Source organism: Abramis brama, assembly GCF_963993115.1.
Source record: "Abramis brama genome assembly, chromosome: 14".
Lineage (NCBI taxonomy): Eukaryota > Metazoa > Chordata > Actinopteri > Cypriniformes > Leuciscidae > Abramis > Abramis brama.
Genome location: NC_139976.1, coordinates 30,154,523 through 30,173,205, shown reverse-complemented (window position 1 = coordinate 30,173,205; position 18,683 = coordinate 30,154,523). Strand labels below are relative to the sequence as shown.

Genomic DNA, 18,683 nt, shown 5'->3' with positions numbered 1-18,683 from the left:
GATGGCCGAGACTTATTGCTGTTTGCACCTGTTATTAACATGTTTCAAATGTGTCAGGTGGAAACAGGGCCCAGGGTATTCTGGTCTCTAGATATTTTAAGTCCCTTCTTCAGTATAAGTCAATAAAGTCAGGCAAAACATCATAAGTCTGATCAGGCTACGTTCACACAGTGATGCTCAATTCCGATTTATTGCTCATATCCAAATTTTTTGTATAGCTGTTGTTTACATTGTTTTTTTTTTATTTGGCCAATGTCAGATTCCAGTGTGAACAGATCATGGTCCTGGACTGACCCGCATGCGCAAAAGAACGAAAAATTACATCACGCAGCAAGTGATTGCGTGTTTATTTATAGTGTGATCTTCCTCCATAGCCAGCAAATTTATGCACAGGCAATATAAAATAAATCCATCCTTCCGTTGACTAACTTTTGCAACTGTCTTGATAACTTCAGGTATGTAAAATCTTTGAAGTGACTCTCATGAGTGCAGTATTGTGACGAATGTTGCTCTAGAGTGACGTAAAAGCCGCATTAATTCCGATGTGACTGTTCAGACTGAGGTTGCATTGCAAAACATCTGACCTGTATCGGATTTCTGAGCACATATGGAAGTGGCACAAATCGGAATTGAAAAGATCAGATTCCATGTGGTTTGTGCTGTTTACACTTTCATGAGAACAGTCACAAGTGTGCAATTTTTTTTTTATTTAGGCCACATTTACCTGCAGTCTGAACGTAGCCTTAGTGTAATTCATGTCCATAGTACAAATGATGCAGGATGACTTACTGAAATTTAAGTTTATGATGGCTTTGTTCAAATCCTGCTCTACAGTCGTGATTAAATTCACAATAAAAAGCTGTTGTGCATTGGGGTTCTTCATATAATGAGAAATTATAAATACTGCTCTGCCTTCACCAACAATAGCTGCTTCCAAATGAACTCTGGTGTAGTTCGGCAGATCCGCGGGTCTGGTTAACACTATGGGAGACCTAAGGGTTACAGTGGGAGCGCTTCTGCTCCTCTAGCGTGCCATGTGCCGCCAAGCTGCCGGATGATGGCGCGTGTCCTTCTCGTGGCCTTCTCCTGCTACCCTGTGCAGAGCATCTCTTTTCTCGAAATGGATTTGGACTTGCCGTGTGGCACACTTGCTGATCTGTCGCCGAACATTCAGCCATTGGTCAGACCTTGGACCTGTTGCTGCTTGTGACAGCCCCTCCCTGGCGGATTTCTATGGGCCGGAGTGTCAGGCTGTTGTTGAAAATAAGAACTTGTTCTTAAGTGACTTGCCTGGTTAAATAAAGTGCAGGCATGTTGTTGTTACAACAGATGCCTCCAGAACAGGCTTGGACGCTGTGTGCAATGGGCATGCAGCTTGGGGATCCTGGACGGGACCTCGAATTTTATGGCATACCAATTGCTGACGGTTACATACATTAACCACCAAGGCGAGGTACAATCACGTCGCATGTCACACCTTGCCGCCATTTCCTCTGGAGTCAGCAGCGGCTCAGGTCGCTCGCCACCATTCACATTCCAGATGATCTCAATCGTGCGGCCGATGTGCTCTCATGACTGCTCACTCTTCTAGGAGAATGGAGACTCCATCCCCAGGTGGTCCAGCTGATCTGGAGTCGATTTGGGGACGCACAGGTTGACCTGTTTGCCTCCCAGGAGTCCTCCCACTTCCTGCTCTTTTACTTCCTGACGAGGCACCCCTCAGCACAGACACTTTGGCACATTTTGCCCTGGGGGCCTACGCAAATACACGTTTCCCCAGTAAGCCTGCCTTACTGGCCCACCCGGACCTGGTTTTCGAACCTGATGCTCCTTGCGACAGCCCCCCCCCTGGCGGATTCCCCTGAGGAAGGACTTTCTTTCTCAGGGACAGGGCACCATATGACACCCACGTCACGAGTCACTGGGAAAGCACGACCTGATCATCGGGTTCCTGAGAGGCTATATCCTCCCAGGCCGCCCCTCATCACCTCATGCCATCTCTCTGTGGTCCTTTATGGTCTGCAGAAAGCCCCCTTTGAAAAAATGTTGGGCGGTACTTCTTTTTGTTCATTGGGAATTGATTGGATTGTTGGATTGTTGTCATTTGCTATTGGTGTAATCTCATGTGAGTGACAGGTTGTCCCACCCTCACACTAGTAAACATTTCATCAGAGAAGAGATGTTGCTGCAAGGAGATGTATTTTTTACGGAGCCCCTAAAGGGACCTTTGCAAAAATAAAAATATACAGACTTTCACGTGCTCAGGAGAAATGTATCTCGTGAGCACATGAAAGTCTGTATATTTTTATTTTTGCAAAGGTCCTTTTAGGGGATCTGTAGTATTTTGATTAATTTACAAGTATTTTTTTATTATTATTATTAGTAGTATTATTTTGATTAAAGTTTATCAGGGCACATGAATAAAAAAATAATAATGATGTTTACAAATAAATAATTAATAAATAATCCTTAAAAAATAAGAAATGTCAATTTTGATTTCATAGTTATTTTAATAAAACAACATTTTTATGAATAATTGTGTCTTTAATATTTTATTTAAGTAGTAACCATTTTATAAATTGTATTTGAGGTTGTGTTAAATTGTCAATAGCTTTTTATATGTTTTTTATAGTAACTAGTAACTTATTTTTTTGTAAACACACCCATATCCTTTGCTCAAAAACCAATACTTGGTGTAGATTGTAATTGCTATTTAATGTAGTCTCTGTCATTGCCGTGGTGAACCGGCACAAGGGAGAAAAAGAATAAATAGAAACTGCGTGTAACGAGGAGAGCTTATGGTTGTCTTGGTTACAACCATTCTCCCATGTGAGAAGCCCAACTTGAGGGAGTGGAAAGGGGCTATTTTTAGCCCATTTTCACCAGGACCTGTGGATTTGTGCCTTTTTTGAACATTTGTTTGTTAGAGTTGTGTTCTTACACTGAGCTTAAAGGGGTCATGAACTGAGAAATAAAATTTTCTTTGAGCTTTTTACATGTAAGAGGTTATCATACTATAAAAATATCCTGTAAGTTTCACAACTGAAAACTTCCTTGTTATTCCAAAAACAACTTTAATTGTCACCAAGTCCAGAGAACGACTCGTCCTGGAATGTGCCTCTTAATGACGTAATAGAGCGGTGAAAGACTGCCTCTGCAGAAGAAAATCAACGCCTACTTCACCATTGCAAATTTGGCCCCGCCCACTGGCGTGTTGAGATGACGAGAGTAGAGCTATACAGGATGAACCACAAATATTATCTTCCAAAAGATCCCAAAACTAGGAATATGGTTATTTTATTTATTTTCAACAATGTGAATGTCTCATTTGAGCTTTATTTATTTGTATGCGGTACATTTCACCGTGGATTCTATCGCAATTTTGGCACAGGCTTTGCAAACGGACTTTTACGATATGGACTCGACAGTAATGCCACAACATGTAACTTAATTCTAATGCCTGATCAGTGACCGGTGATTTCTGATATGTAATGATTCATGTACAGTCAGATGTACTTTGTCTATGTGCCAGTAAATCAAACCAGTGAGTGACTTAACGGTCTACTTCACATTGTTTCTCTTAGTAGAATGAAAATAATCTGTTATTTAAACTGTGATTAAATTAGATATAGAATGCGATCAAAGAATCAGGATGCATAGTATCCTGGATCCATGAAGTAACTGGCCTTTAAAAATAAAAATCTGCCTGCCTCTATGGGAATTTAACATAGGGGTGTCCAGACTTATGCACCCTGTATTTTAAGGAAGAACATTTATTTATTTACGATACATTATTCATTCACAAAGAAAATTGGTGTCCTTAAAGGTAGGATTTTTCCTAATTTTTTTAATTAAGGCATTAAGTTCAATTTCCAAAAGATGATTTTTTATTCCTCTTTTTAGTCAACTTTAGCATGGGTGTCTAAACGTATGCATAGCACTGTATACACTAAAAAGCCAAAACATTATGACTGCCTGACTAATATGCTGTTGGTCCTTCGCATGCTGCCCAAACAGTGCCAGCTTAAGACCCCTAAAGGTGTCCTGTGGTTTCTGGCACCAAGACGTTAGCAGCAGATCCTTCAAGTCCTGTAGGTTGTGAGGTTGAGCCACCGTCCCACAGATGCTCAATTGGATTGAGATCTGGGGAATTTGGAGGCCAGGGCAACACCTCGAACTCTTTACCATGTTCCTCAAACCATTCATGAACAATGCGTGCAGTGTGGCACGGTGCATTATCCTGCTGACAGAGGCCATTTCAGGGTGTACCTTCTCTGCAACAATGTCTGGGCAAATTTACTTCCACATGAATGGCCGGACCTAGTGTTTCCCAGCAGAAGGTTGCCCAGAGCATCACTTTCCCTCCACTGACTTGTCATCGTCCCACAGTGCATCCTGGTGCATCACTTCCCCAGGTAAATGGCACACACATACATGGCCATACATGTGATGTAAAAGGAAATGGGACTCATCGGATCAGGCGACCTTCTTCCAATCCTACAAGGTCCATTTCCGACGCTCGCGTGCCCATTGTAGGCACATTCGACGGTGGACATGGGTCATCATATGGCACTCTGATTGGTCTGCTACTAAGCAACCCCATATGCAGCAGAGTGCGATGCACTGTGTGTAGTGACACATTCCTCCATAATAATCATTAACATTTTCTGTTGGCTCTGAGCAGACAGGAAAGCCTTTGTTGCTCTCGTGCACCGATGAGCCCTGGGCGCCCAACACCCTTTCACCGGTTTTTGGTTTGTCTCTAAAACAGGAAAATTATTCAATGATGCAAACAGTTTATTTCACTTGTACAGCAGCTCTAAAAGAAAATTTTGTCATTGTTCAGCTGAAGTCAATTCAGTGTTTAAACAGTTCCGTTGTAAAGACCATCAATTATTAAATTAGGTAATTTAATCTATAAAGCAGTTCTGCAGAAAAACAGTAATGTCGTCATCCTGCTCAGTTCAGTTCTCATCCAACAGTGTCAGACAGGGCAGTCAAATCAATAATATTGTTGAATATTAAGTCACACTGATGTCACTTAATGTTTCGGTTGAATTTTAACGAAAAGTCAAATTGGTTTAGCCAATCAAGCCATTGTTTTAACAATCTAGGTCCATTCTGGTTTTAAGTGCATAAATTCAAATACTATCATTTGTAACATTACACAAATCAACATTACATAAAAAGTGTTGTGAATGACACTTCAAATTTTTAATATTGTGGGAGAAAAAACATTTCAGGATTCCAGATCATCTTTACGGCTCAATACAGTTTTAATGAGAATCCTTTATTCCTATATCATCCACATGAGAAGTGAAAACAAAGCATGTATCATTAATACTATTCACTATTATTATATTAATGTAGACTTGCCAGTGTATTGACTGACTGCTCTATAAAACACCCCCCTCCAAAGATATTAGCAAATACAAACACTAAATATGATTGACAGGCTCTAATTGCTTGCTAGTTTTCTGACTGGCTCACATGGTGGGCTGCAGATGTTCCAAATCTTTTAGCATTATGAGAATAAATATGTTTGTGAAATGCAGTTTCTGTCCTTGATCAGTAGAGATGGTCCATTTCATGTAATGCATGATAAGTGAGAAATCTGAGATTTTAGGAGGAGGAAAGTCCATTAGGTTAAAATCTATTCAAACGGTGCCATTAGCTCTCTTCCAGATAAAAAGGGTGTGTGTGGCTCCAGCATTTGGACTTGTTTCTCGTTACGTCCTCTCCCTCTCCCTTTATTTTTATTTAATTTTTTTAAATTACAGAAAGACTGAACAGTACACAGGATACAAACAGACAGATCTGAAAATTGATCTGTATCCATATGACAGACACTTATATTGTACATGACCGTAACATACATTATTGCAGGTAGTTTGAGGTCTACAATACGGTGGCCCAGTAGTGCACAACACAGTGAAATTTAAAAAGCAAACATAAGTTCACAACACAACGGAAAATGTATAACACAACGGAAATAAGCCACAACACAATGAAATAAAGCCACAACACAACGGAAATGCTCCCGACCACTAGAGGGCTCCTGGAGCGCGATAAAGTTAGTTTTCCTGGCCATTGTTCTATAGAAAAAAAATATATCAACACCACGATTAGTTTTACCAGTATGTAGCTAACCATTGTATATCAATATTTATTAATTCGAAATCACCTACGTGCATTAGGCTATAGCTGCATATTTATACTCTAGAATGCTTTGACGTGCTACCACAGCGCATGATCCTTCGGGAACGTCTGCCAATTCCTCCAAGTTGTTAAAACTTATAATTTGTATTAATTAAAATGACTTTTAACATTCAAAAACAGACATGTTCAAAATCCAAAGCTTGATTGTATTGGTAAGACTGACTTACTACAGGTGACTACAGACAGGTGTCATAGAAAAGTGAAAGTTAATTTTAGTTAAGTGCAAATATACATAAAAAAATAAGATTCATTCTTACAGTTGCAGAGACAGGTGGGATTTCTTACAAGACTTGATATTTGACAGATTGTCAGGACATTTTCTGAGTGACATTCCTTAAATTACCCCTTACAACAGCTTTAAAGTATAAAGCAGTTTGTTTTTATAATTTTTTATTTTATTTTTTATATTAATTTTAAATATGTAGTTTTTAATTAATTAATTAAATCTGTTTTAGTTGTAGTTATTTTGGTAAGTTAAACTACATTTAAATTGTTGCCTTGGCAGCTAGCTGAAAAAAAAGTTTAGTTTTTTTTAATATATTTTATTTTCCATTAATTTGTTTTATTTCAAGTAACAAAAATGTTAAAAATTAATTGTTTTAGTTAAATTTTACAAACCCTGCATCATCCAACCCGATCTCATGAGAAAAAATTATTTTACAAGGCAATTACAAGAATTTGTAACATGTGATACTGATATATATTATACTGATATATACATATTATATGAAAATGTATGAATGAGGTTATACAAATTCATAAGAATTAGGCATCATCTTGCCATAACGTAAAATATACGAATTGCCACGAAAGTGTGTTGTATAAGCCATAAAGTAAAGCTGTTCCAGTTCCAAAACAATTTACTTAAACCACTGAATCTAGCTCAATAAAACTAGAAATTTCATTTGGTGACACTAATGGCACAGACTTTTATTGTGACAACTGAGCTTAGTTAAGAATGTGATCAGGATTGCTTCAGGATGTACCCTGTATTTCAGGGTACCAGTTGCCTTAAAATTATTAAGTAAATAAACTTTGAAAAAAGTAATTGAAAAAAATATTTTATAGCATATATATTATGTGAACGACTATTCCACATAACTTATTTTTTTCAATTATGCATGAAGTTTATTTATTTTTCTCACTTTTTATAAGTAAACTGATCACTTTTTACCCTGCATAGCAAAACATTAAACACTATTAAATCCCCCATTTAACATTAAGCATGCACAAAGAACATATAACACTTAATTTTAGCATTTACCCTCCATTTTGAGTGTCATGACAAAGCATTCTGGGAAATAGAAATCCCAGCCCTGTTTCAGTTAAATTTAAGTTTGTCTAAATTAAAAGAAACACGTTTGCTAAACTCAAAACAATGAAACAATTCAGATTACTTAAAATGTGCAAGTTTTGTGAACTCAAAAGAAAAATAAAGTTCTAAATATTCATAAAAGTTCATTTAATTTAACTAATTTGTTTAAGTTTACCCTACTCAAACCAATTAATTGTTTTGAGCATTAGTGTTTACGATTTAGCCAAGTTTCCACTACTAAAAATATTAGTAGTTGAGATAACATGGTAATTTTAAGTTAAATGTATGAACTGGCTTACTCAAATATTTCAAGTTAAGAGCAAAAGGTAACACTTTATTTCGATAGTCCACTTTAGAAATTCTACTAACTATCAGTAACTTTGCAACTACATGTCAACTAACTGTCATTAGAGTATTAATAGACTGTCTGCTTAATATCTGCTAACACTTTATTTTACTGGTCCCCCAACAGACATTCTACTGACTATAAGGAACTTGGCAACTACAAGTCAACTTATTCTCCTAACCCGAACCCTAACACCTAACCCTAACCAACAGTCTACTGACAGTCCACAACAGTCTACTAATACTCTAATGAGAGTTAGTTGACATGTAGTTGCAAAGTTACTGATAGTTAGTAGAATGTCTAAAGTGGACTATTGAAATAAAGTGGTACAAAAATCTGTTCCAGTTCTGCTTACTTAAACTTTGAATTTCTTAATTGCTAATTACCCTCCTCCATCCCAGCTCCTCCTCTCGTCAGTCAGAATTTGGCATTCTGATTCCCCTTGAATCAAAATAAATTCTCGAATCATGTTGTACTTTAAAAATCTTGAATTAATGATATCTGCAATACATTCATGTTGGTTCTGTTCTGTTTACCTTAAGGGGGGTTAATGCTGCTCTCCCTGCTCTTATCCATGCTAGGCTGCACGGATGCACAGGGAGTTCTTGCCCAGAACAGAACCATACCGCCAATCCTAACTGTATGCTAATTGTCAATCGTATTCGACGATAGTGGTCATGACAGAACTGTGTTTTATTGCAAATAAAATCAGTTTTATGACATTCCATAATACATATAAAACTGAAATGTTTATTTTTGCATACTGCATACTGCTTCACATACTGCTTTAAATATAGTAAGCACAATACAGTACTGAACATTCTGTAGAGTAAATTGTTTTCTTGTTGAATGTATAAACATGGGAGATTGAAAAAAACTGTTTTTCGTGAACGTTTTTGTGCAAAAATATATTTCATTGTTATAGCTAGTAGACTATCATCAAAATTCATTAAGGCTCATGAACAACAACAATAATAATAATAATACATTTTGCAAATAATATTTTTATAGATTCTGAAGGTATTTATTCCTGTTACTGAAGCAGGATTATATTGATTCATAAATTGGATTATGAGTGGTTTTGAATAAATAAGGTGTTTAGTTATATTCTTGCATTTTGTTAACTGTAGGTGGGGAGTGACACTGACTTTGCTGTTGAAAATAATCTTCTTTGTCTTGTGAACCGAAGGGAAACTTATTGATTTATGTTTTGATATGTTATCATTAATATTACACTCTGCTCAAAGTCTTTAGAAACCCTGTATTACAATGTTAGTAGTTCTCCGTGCTCAATCACTGCTGTGTTTCTGTGTTAAGAGTTTGGTTTTGACATTAAGCTAAGGAGAATGTTTAAGAGCACTGGAGCGTAATACACACACTGACACAATCTCTCTCTCACATGCACATTCAACTGGGTTATGCAAAGTCTTGCTGAGGTGCACAGTCAGAGTTTAACAGCTTCAGTGAGAGCTATATTTAACATGGTGCATGTGTAGTAGATGTGTCACACCGTAAGATAGCGCCTTAAAACTCCCCGTAATAAAGTGCTGTTTAGCTGTGTGTGTATCCAGGTGTGCAGCTCAGAGCTAAAACTGTGTGAAAGAGTTGTCAAATTTGCCCATGGCTTCACACATTTTTATTTTCCCACTAGGATAGTGTAACGTGATTCCTTCTCAGGAAAGAAAAAGAGACTAAATGTTGCAATGATTTCTGTTCATGACAAATGTAGAAAGTCTTGGAAAAGCGTTTGTTTGCTTACCTGAAAATTGGATGATTAAAAAAAGAGATTTAAAAATTAAAACAGTCATGTATTTAGAGCTGGGTAGTAACTGATTATAAAAAACACATTTGCATGTTAATGTGTTCTCTAATGTTGTTTAATGGTCACACTGGTATGGAGGTAAACAAAAAAAATCAGATTTTAGAGTCCAAGTATTGTTTTTATTTTAAAAGTATCTATTTTTTCTTTAAATTCATATTAAATTCACATTTTTATGATTCAATTCATTCCGTTTTCATCATCTCACAAACTCATTGCAGTTACTTACAAACCCCAGTTTTGGGAAACCCTGTCATTTAAGGCCTCATGTTGCTGATAATAAAGAATGGAATACATTTTTTTTCTCTTTGTATTTTTATATCAACAAGGTACAGAATAATCTTATTAAAATCTATGAGATAAACATGTTGGGTCAAAAGTAATCTAAAAGTAATCAGAATACATTACCTAAAATGTTTAATCTAATAGATTACATTACTAACTACAATTTTTGTAATGTAATTTGTATTCAGTAATGGACTATAATTTGTAAGTACTCCTTCCAGAAGTGAATGTGTTATAGCTCTGTGCAGAGAGGGGGGATTTGGGGTAAATACTTGGACTGACCATGTGATGAAGTTGCTTTTCATACAGAAACTCTCTCTCTCCCTCTTTAGTTGGACAAATTTGATACGTGGACAGACACAAACGAAAACGAAAATGCCAGTGGCGTCTGCCAGCTCTGACTCAGGTATGATGCTTTATTTTAACAGTTATCTGAACTTAGAGTTTGTTACCATTCCAAAATCTTGTTAGTCCACAAAAGGGTTTTGTGAAATAATGAGGAGGGAAAGTCAGTGACAACCTTAACAAGCCAGTCAGCCATTTCTGGCTGGAACACCACAATAAACTGGGATTAAATGTTAGTGCTTCACTGAGCATCCACTCATCCACCAAGCTTTCACTGGAGAGACACTTGAATCAATATTATTGCATTTCTCTGGACAACTACATAGAATGAAATCAATGCATTGTTCTGTTATGATGTTCTTTTGTTGAAAGAAAGACAAAAACAGAGAGATGATCACATGATGAAAAACAGTGGTGATGAGACAAGTAACATAAGATAAGTAATTAGAGTTTATAGCTGGTACAAAATTTTACTATTGTCAACTATCAACTATTACAGTTTATATTGTTTTTTTACTTTACTCTTAACACCTTTTACCTATTTATTTATCATTCTCAGGTAAGGTAAAGAAAGTCAAATCTGACCTAAACCGTAAGCATTCAAAAGGTACTTACAATTTGGTCAGAAGACTCCTCTGTGGTATGTTCTCATTAAAAGTCTTCCAGCATCATAAATCTCAGAAGGCAGATTTTGTAATCAATTAAATTTCTTTTAATTGGTTACTTTTCTTTTTATAATAAACAAAAGTATAAAGGCAAATAGAACTTCATTGTTTAAGTATAAAATACAATAATCACTTTTAAATCAAAGCTGTAGTAAGCTCTGGGCTTCTTATCTTCTGCTTGGGGTTTCTTGTTCTCAGCTCTGGGCTTCTAGGCATCGGGGGCACTGGCGTATCAGTATCCCAAGAGGCAAACAGTTTGTCAGTCTTTTATACTTCTGTTGTTTACAACAGGCGTTAGGTTGGTACTCCTCCAAAGTTTCCCAGATCCTTCTCCAGGCAGGTGCAAGCGGTCCACCTCTTCATGTCCTTGAACTCCAGTAAACTCAACTAAGATGGCTGAGTTCATTTACAGTTCTAGGAGTCTAGCGCACTTTTCTGCTCCTCTCAACATGGGTTGGCACATATACATACATAACCAATTACTGTACATCTATGCCAAAACAATATAAGCCATCTTTTACAAACAAAATAAATAACAACATTGAATGCAATCCAATACACTGGCTAAATATGTGTAACAAAAAGGCATCTACAATCAACAAGGAGGCAGGTAATTGCATTTCCTTGATATTATACAACAATATTTAGATTGCTTGTCCATATAGGTATTCATTATTTTTTTAAATTGTACCTCATGGCACCATGATATAATTAAAGGATAAGTGTGCAATTTTTGTAGTTTAAGGTGGGACTGTTTTTTCTAAACAGTGGAAGATGGATAGTGTTTGAAACATGTTTGAAAACATTTTTGTACCTCTTTGTATCTCTAATGTACTGCACTGCAGAAATGACTCATGTCGCATTTATTATTTTTTTGCCATTTAATAACTCAGTGTCATGTGAAAAATTAATTAGAAGTTGTTTTCATTTAATTAGCAGCACTTCACAATAAGGTTCAATTTGTTAGAATGCAGGTGTCATGCCCTAACAATGAACGTTTCGGTTACTAACGTAACAACAAATGACGTTTCAGCGTGCCCAAATGGGCGGGCTCATTTGCCTGTATTAGCTGCCACTGTGCGCCATTTCATCAGAATCTTTCAACTGAGGAAGCAGGCAAGTGACTGCTAACAGTGCAAGCATAATAACATGGCAAGCTTATGCAATGTTTGTTCCTGTCTATCTAAGAGAACCGAGGTTACGTTAGTAACCAGAACATTCCCATTCGATAACAGTTCACTCACATTGCGTCGATAGCTGATGCTATGGGGAATGCCAAAGGGCTGTGCTTCGTCACCGGCAGCCCTTTGGTGTAGCCTCCGAAGCACACAAAAAGCTGATCTGATAGCCAGAAGTGGCTGGAGCGCTGAATATACACTCTAAGTGCCCGAACCGGGCACAGCAGGTGCAAAAACTGCTCGTCTTTTTTGAAAAGTTTACTACGGCTGGTAAACACTTTTGTACTACCTTTGGTCCATGGTGATTACATAATAGGTAGGTGTGCACGGAGACTCCTCCTTATTTCACATGGAAATCTGTTCCGGTTCATTTCTCCTCTTTAGTCTATCAAGGTCAGATGTGACCTGCAAGTGAAAACATGAACACACTGGAGTGCTGCTTAGTAGAAAATTAAGTTGTAGTTCTGATAAAATGAAACACTGACATGTTTTTCATGTTTAATATGGTAAAGCTGCTTTTAAGCAATCTATTGTATAAAGTGATATATAAATAAAAGTGACATGACTTTACTAGAGTGCCGAATTGCAAGAGCTTGTGCAAACATCCACATCCAGATGTTTTTCTTATGCTTTATTAAAATGCTTGCTGTTTTATCAATTTTGTTGTTTTATTTTGTTTATTGAGAGGAAAGCGCACAGCACATATTTACATATTCTTCTAACCGACGCTCTCAGCAGAGTGGCTGAGGTCTGATGTTTGCGAACAGTGTACCGCTGGTCATATATTTCAAACTTCGTTTTACCCCTAAACGAAGAACGAAAAAGAACCTCACCGTGAGTATATCGGGGCCTTTAGGTACATAACCATGCCTTGGCTTAAGGATGAACTTACAGTCATTTGGCCCAAACTCAAAGCAGGATGTGCTAATAGAAAGTGTCTACAGGTTACCAACTCTCTTAATCGATGCCAGCACTAGGAAAAGAGTGGTTTTAAGCGAGAGTGCCCAGACTGTATCAGCTCAAACGGGGACCTTGGACCTGAGGACGGCGGACAGGTCCCAAGTCAGAACCTTATGGGGGTGAGTCAGGTTTAGTCTTCGGGCTCCCTTAAGGAATTTAATGATCAGATCGTTCCTACCCAATGACTGGCCAGCAATAGGGACGTGGTACGACACAATAGACCTTAAACGTGGATGGGGTTCACCCGTCATCCAGCCGCTTGTGTAGAAAGGAAAGGATTAATGCCACATCACAAGTTACAGGGTCGTGATTCCGGACTGCGCACCAGTCGGAAAAGAAAGACCACTTAAGGGCATAATGGTGCCTTGTAGATGGGGTTTTCGTCTCCGCAATGTTGTTTATTGTAGGCTCCGCAAAGCCTGCCGCTTGGGAGAGGAGATCGCACTCTGGTTCAGCCTGCCCAGCACATGAGCAGAGGTTGTGCTGTGCCCACAGAAGGAGGCATCCACCGGCGACCACCATCATGTTTTCCGACCAGACCATGACGTGGTGGCCTCTCAGGTCTGGCAGAAAAGCCTTAAAGGGTTATTACACCCAAAAATTACAATTCTGTCAGTAATTACTCACCCTCATGTTGTTCCAACCCTGTAAGACTTTCGTTCATCTTCTGAACACAAGTTTATCAAGTGAGAATACTTTTTGTGCGCAAAAAAACCCAAAATAACGACTTTGTTCAACTATTCATTTTCTTCCATGTGGGCCATTGACGTGAGTTCACGAGAGCGCCACGACGCATGCGTGAGAACTGTGAAACATGCATCTTGCTGTCTCTAACTGTAGACCGGACGGTCCGAACCTTACCCTTGAAGCGCGTCATTGAGCAAACTGGAGTAAGTAGCCTCGTTTGATCGTGTCCAGGACCCCAATCTGATACTCCTGGAATGGCCTCCCATGCATGCCGACAGGCAGCCAGAGGCAGGGATGCTGCGTGTGGCAGGTCGCCGCTCTGAGGCGTGGAGCTGACCTTTACGCTGTTAGGAGAGAGTGTGAGAGAGAGAAAAGCCCTTTTTGTGAAGGTGTTTGTTTTTTGATCCGCTGTAACAGATTATTACGCACACATTTGGTGGGAACGTATGCATAAAAAATTTTAAGCTGTACAAATTAACAGTTTATGTATTTATGAATTCATTAACCTAGATCAGTGGTATTCAAATTGCGGAACCTAGGCCCTGGCTAGGTTCCATCCGGACCGTGGGACATAATTGTGCCATTTTACTGTACACACCACAAGCTCTCATATTCGTTTAAGGTAATAATCTTTCGCCTCTATATCCTCTTGAATCGCTTAATTCAAGCCACTTTCCATTCCGTGCGCGTTGCTTCTCTGAATCTCCGCTGGGAAGGAAATATAGAGACCGGAACTCTTAGAACTTTAATTGAATACCCCTGAATTAGATTAATAAATGTTGTAATAACTGTTGTTCATTCATTGTTAGTACCTAATACCTAATGTGTTGACTAATGGTAACAAATTCAAACCTTCTGGGGCAAGAAGAGTAATGCAGCTTGATGCAGAGGCATGATTTATAAAGACCCTGGGTTAGGCCTCAATAAGGCCTCCCTGGTACAATAGGTCTTTCTTGAGCAGAGTTAGGTCGTCTTTCGCCTCACGAAGAGACTGATTTTTGTCTGCCCGACCCCGCCGTGCAGAGCTGGCATATGGATTTGGGCCGCCAGAATAGGCTCCACTCACCTTGCTGAGCTACTACTCGAGTGTCTGGTTGTAGGTGGGTGGCTTACAACAAGCCCCACTCTCCTAGGCTGGGCGCAGATAAAATTCTGTCACCTCTAGAGCCGCTGGCGGGCCCGCACCCTGTTAAATCTCAGGGTGAGGTGGTAGTATTCCCCTGTGATACAGGGTAGGTCTGAGTAATTCACTTCAGTTCTGTATTATCCTACCTCGCACCATTTTGGCTCGGGTCGAGCGGAAAGTATAACCTTCACTTCTTTTTGGTTGTCAAAGTACGCTCCCGTGAAGCCAGAGCATTGCCATGAGCTGACGTCCATGCGTACAGATGGTAGGCCCATGACTCTGGGGCCTCCGTTGAGGCAGAGTGTTGTACTCCCCTTTCTTAAAGGGTGCTGCGTTTTTTGCTGAGTACACTGCCATGGGCAATGTGATTAGGTACCAGGATGCTGTAGGCACTGTGTAAACAGCTTATCTGCCAACGAAGGCTGAGTCGGTAGGTAGTAGGCCTCAGCAGGCCTCCTTGACTGGGCAGCCCCCAAGAGGGCGCGGTAGGCCAGCTTGCCTGAGGTGGTTAGCCTTAGTAGTTCGGGCAGTAGACTCACTGATGGGTAGTAGACCTTAAACAGGCCTTAAAAGGGAGTCCTTACGTTGTGGGACATACATTTTAGCTGCGACCCTCTAGCTAGCCTTATTAGGCCTCCTGTGGGTGACCTCAATATTTGTGTTGGTGTAGTATGGTTCCCAACGGTATATGTGTGTAGCAGAATAGACTGGCTATCAGCTAGTAGGCCCAACCAGGCCTAACTGATAGCGAGTCCCCGGCAGTATGAATTTGGCTGACAAACAGTGGTGTTGATGGTCAGGTGTTGACCCTAGGCCTCCCTGACCCTGAGCCCCATCATGGAGTGCTCAACGGTTAATTTGCTGGGCAATCAGACAATTGGCTTCAGTGCGCCACTCTGGAGGCTAGCCCCGATTATGATCAGCCAAATAGGATTGACCACTGTCAGGCACTTGGCCTTATCAGGCCACCATGTAGCTTGGTCCCCAACCTTACGGCCATGGCAATCAATTTCTAATCTAAAGAAAGCTTTCAGACTACTGGCTTTAATAGGCCGCTCTGAGACTGAGCCCCAAGACTGGCAGGCCTTAGCAGGCCACCCTGGGACTGACACCCGGAATCAGGGTTCATAGCAATAACCAGTTTTTAGCTAGCTATCAGGTAGTAGGTCTCTCCAGGCCTCCCTGAAGGCAGGTAGTAGGCCTCATCAGGCCTCTCTAGGGGCGAAGTCCCAAGGATGGGCAACTGCACAGCTAGCTTTACTGGCTGCCAGGTAGTAGGCCTCACTAGGCCTCCCTAAAGGCCAGTTCCCACATACGGGTACTAGGTAGCCAGCCATCTGGTTATCAGGTAGAAGGCCTCACCAGGCCTCACCAGATCCTGTCATTGGAAGTGCATAGAGGCTAAATTCGCTTCACATGATCGGTTAAAGGAAACATACTAAAACATGATTTATGAGTCATTTGGTAAAGACTGTTTTTATAGTGGACGAAATTCCACAGGGACAAGCTAGAGTGCTTCAGCAGCACAACATGAAGAAGCACTGGGGGTAAGAAGCATCTCTGATAGTTGGTCAGTGATGTTTGTCATCAGTTTTTAGTTTTATCTACTAATTTATAAAAAAAAATACATTAATATAAAGTATGCCTTAACCTTAACCTTAAAAAGCAATTCATATAATGCTTGAATACACCTTATCTGTGGTTAGCTTTTTTACATTTCTAAATTAAAAATTATTTGGATGTTTTAAGGGCATAAAGAAAAAAATGTCAGGGTGATACAACTGTCCGATGAAAAAAAATCTTAAAAAGAAAACCTTATTAAGCATTTTGCAATTTTAATTTTAATTTCCTATAATTATTTTCTCCACTGATAACTGATCATTTGATATTTTATGACAAGGTTCAGGTTGTAAAATATCATTCGGTGTGGCTCCGCAAATACTTAATTTTAAATAATAGTTTTGTGAAAAATACTTTTTACCTTGAAAAATATATAAACTTTTTGGAAAATAATGATTGAGATGCATATGTATTCAAGGTATAGGGAAAATATGTTACTACTTGATGATTACACCACATGACATTTCATTCAAACTTTTTTTTAAAATGGTATAAAAGTTTGGTAACACTTTACAATAAAGTTTAATTTGTTATAGTTAACTACATTTGTTAACATGAACTAAGAATAAACAATTCTTCATTTAAAATATTTATTAATCGTACAGTTAATGTTCATTTAAACATTTACTAATACATTTTTAGAATCATCAAATGTTGTTAACATTACTTAATTCATGGTGAACTAACATTAATAAACAACAAATATTTGTATTTTTATTAACTAACATTAACCAAGATTAATTAATTATATTGCTCACTTTTAGTTGATGTTAGTTAATACATTAACAAATGAGAATATAGTGTTAAAAAAATGTAAACATGAAACCAGCTTGAATACAAAAAGTGCATTCACTGTGGTTATGATTATATTGTGGTATACAATACTGTAACTGCAAATGATTCAAAAATGATTCCGTTAACAGCATCAGCATGTATTTGAAATCATTTAAGATAATGACTTAAACATTGATTAAATTGATCATTTAATTTAACAATATATACAAATAACACTTCCCATGCAAACTGTCATGCTAGTAAGAAGTGAATGTTGGTCAATAAAAAGACATCAGGAAACAAAACATACTTTTGAGAGAAATAACGCTGACTGCGTATGGACTTTAAGTTAAACTTTATTTCGAAACTTTTATACTGTTGCAAATACAATATAGTAATAGAGGCTTCTATTATAATGTTTATTGTATTCAAATCAGTTTCTGCTAATAATCCCAGGTATATGAATAAATGAATGAATGAATGAATGAATGAATGAATGAATGAATGAGGTATTTATACAGTATAGCGGATTTCCTATATCAGGGGGTCTCAACCTCAACCACCACCAGTATAAAGCATTCACTATGTTCAATGTTTAATATTTAATACATAATTATTTAGATAAAATATATTTTGTGTTATGCAGTAGACACACCCATCATAATGATTTCTATATATTGCCAATCCTGCCTGAAATAAACATTAGAGATAACATCTGAAGTAACAATTAATTTACATATTTCCTAAAAACTAATTCTGTGCAACTAATACGCTGTGAATCGGGTGATTTTAAATCAAAGTTTTGGCTGTCAGTATGTATATAGTGGGCTGTACTTCATAATGCTGCTCAGGTTTTAAACATGTAGCGTTACCAGTCTCTAGTATCCAGCATGCTTTTCTGCATTGTGCTGAGGGAGCAATGCTATTTCAGCAGATTCTAAGCACCTAAACATGCTGATCCAGTAGGCCAGCTCGATTACTCACTGAATGAAGTGCATGGCAAAATGGTTCTTGGACAGAATGCCTTTAGCTGATAGGTTCTTAGGTGGGTTAGGACAAGATTGTCAAAGGTCTTCATTAAAAGGGATGTCAGAACGTTTTTGTTGCCTGTTGTTGGCACTAGCAAGGCTTTTTTTCTATGCACTGGAAAGAACCTAATCAACCTTCCACTTAGCTAATGAGCACTTGTGAGCATCCCCTGCTCTTGCTTCATCCGATCAACTAAAGAAACTGCTTTCATTGCCATTACTTAAGTGTCAGTGTCAACCAGAGTCCTGTTTAGCTCTAGATATATCACCTCAGTTGATACTTGTCATAATGAGGTCCAGTTTGCCACAAATACTA

The 18,683-nt window shown here is 38.4% G+C and overlaps 1 protein-coding gene across 2 annotated transcripts in view; it reads left to right on the top strand.

Moving 5' to 3' along the window:
- Positions 1 to 18,683, top strand: part of mpp2b (MAGUK p55 scaffold protein 2b) — a 44,860-nt gene that overhangs the window by 2,212 nt on the left and 23,965 nt on the right. For both annotated transcript variants that reach the window (XM_084135585.1, XM_084135584.1), the window contains exon 2: positions 10,317 to 10,390. In XM_084135585.1, coding sequence (XP_083991711.1) covers positions 10,360 to 10,390 — 31 coding nt within the window. In that variant the 5' untranslated portion in view covers positions 10,317 to 10,359. The remainder of the gene's footprint in view (positions 1 to 10,316; positions 10,391 to 18,683) is intronic.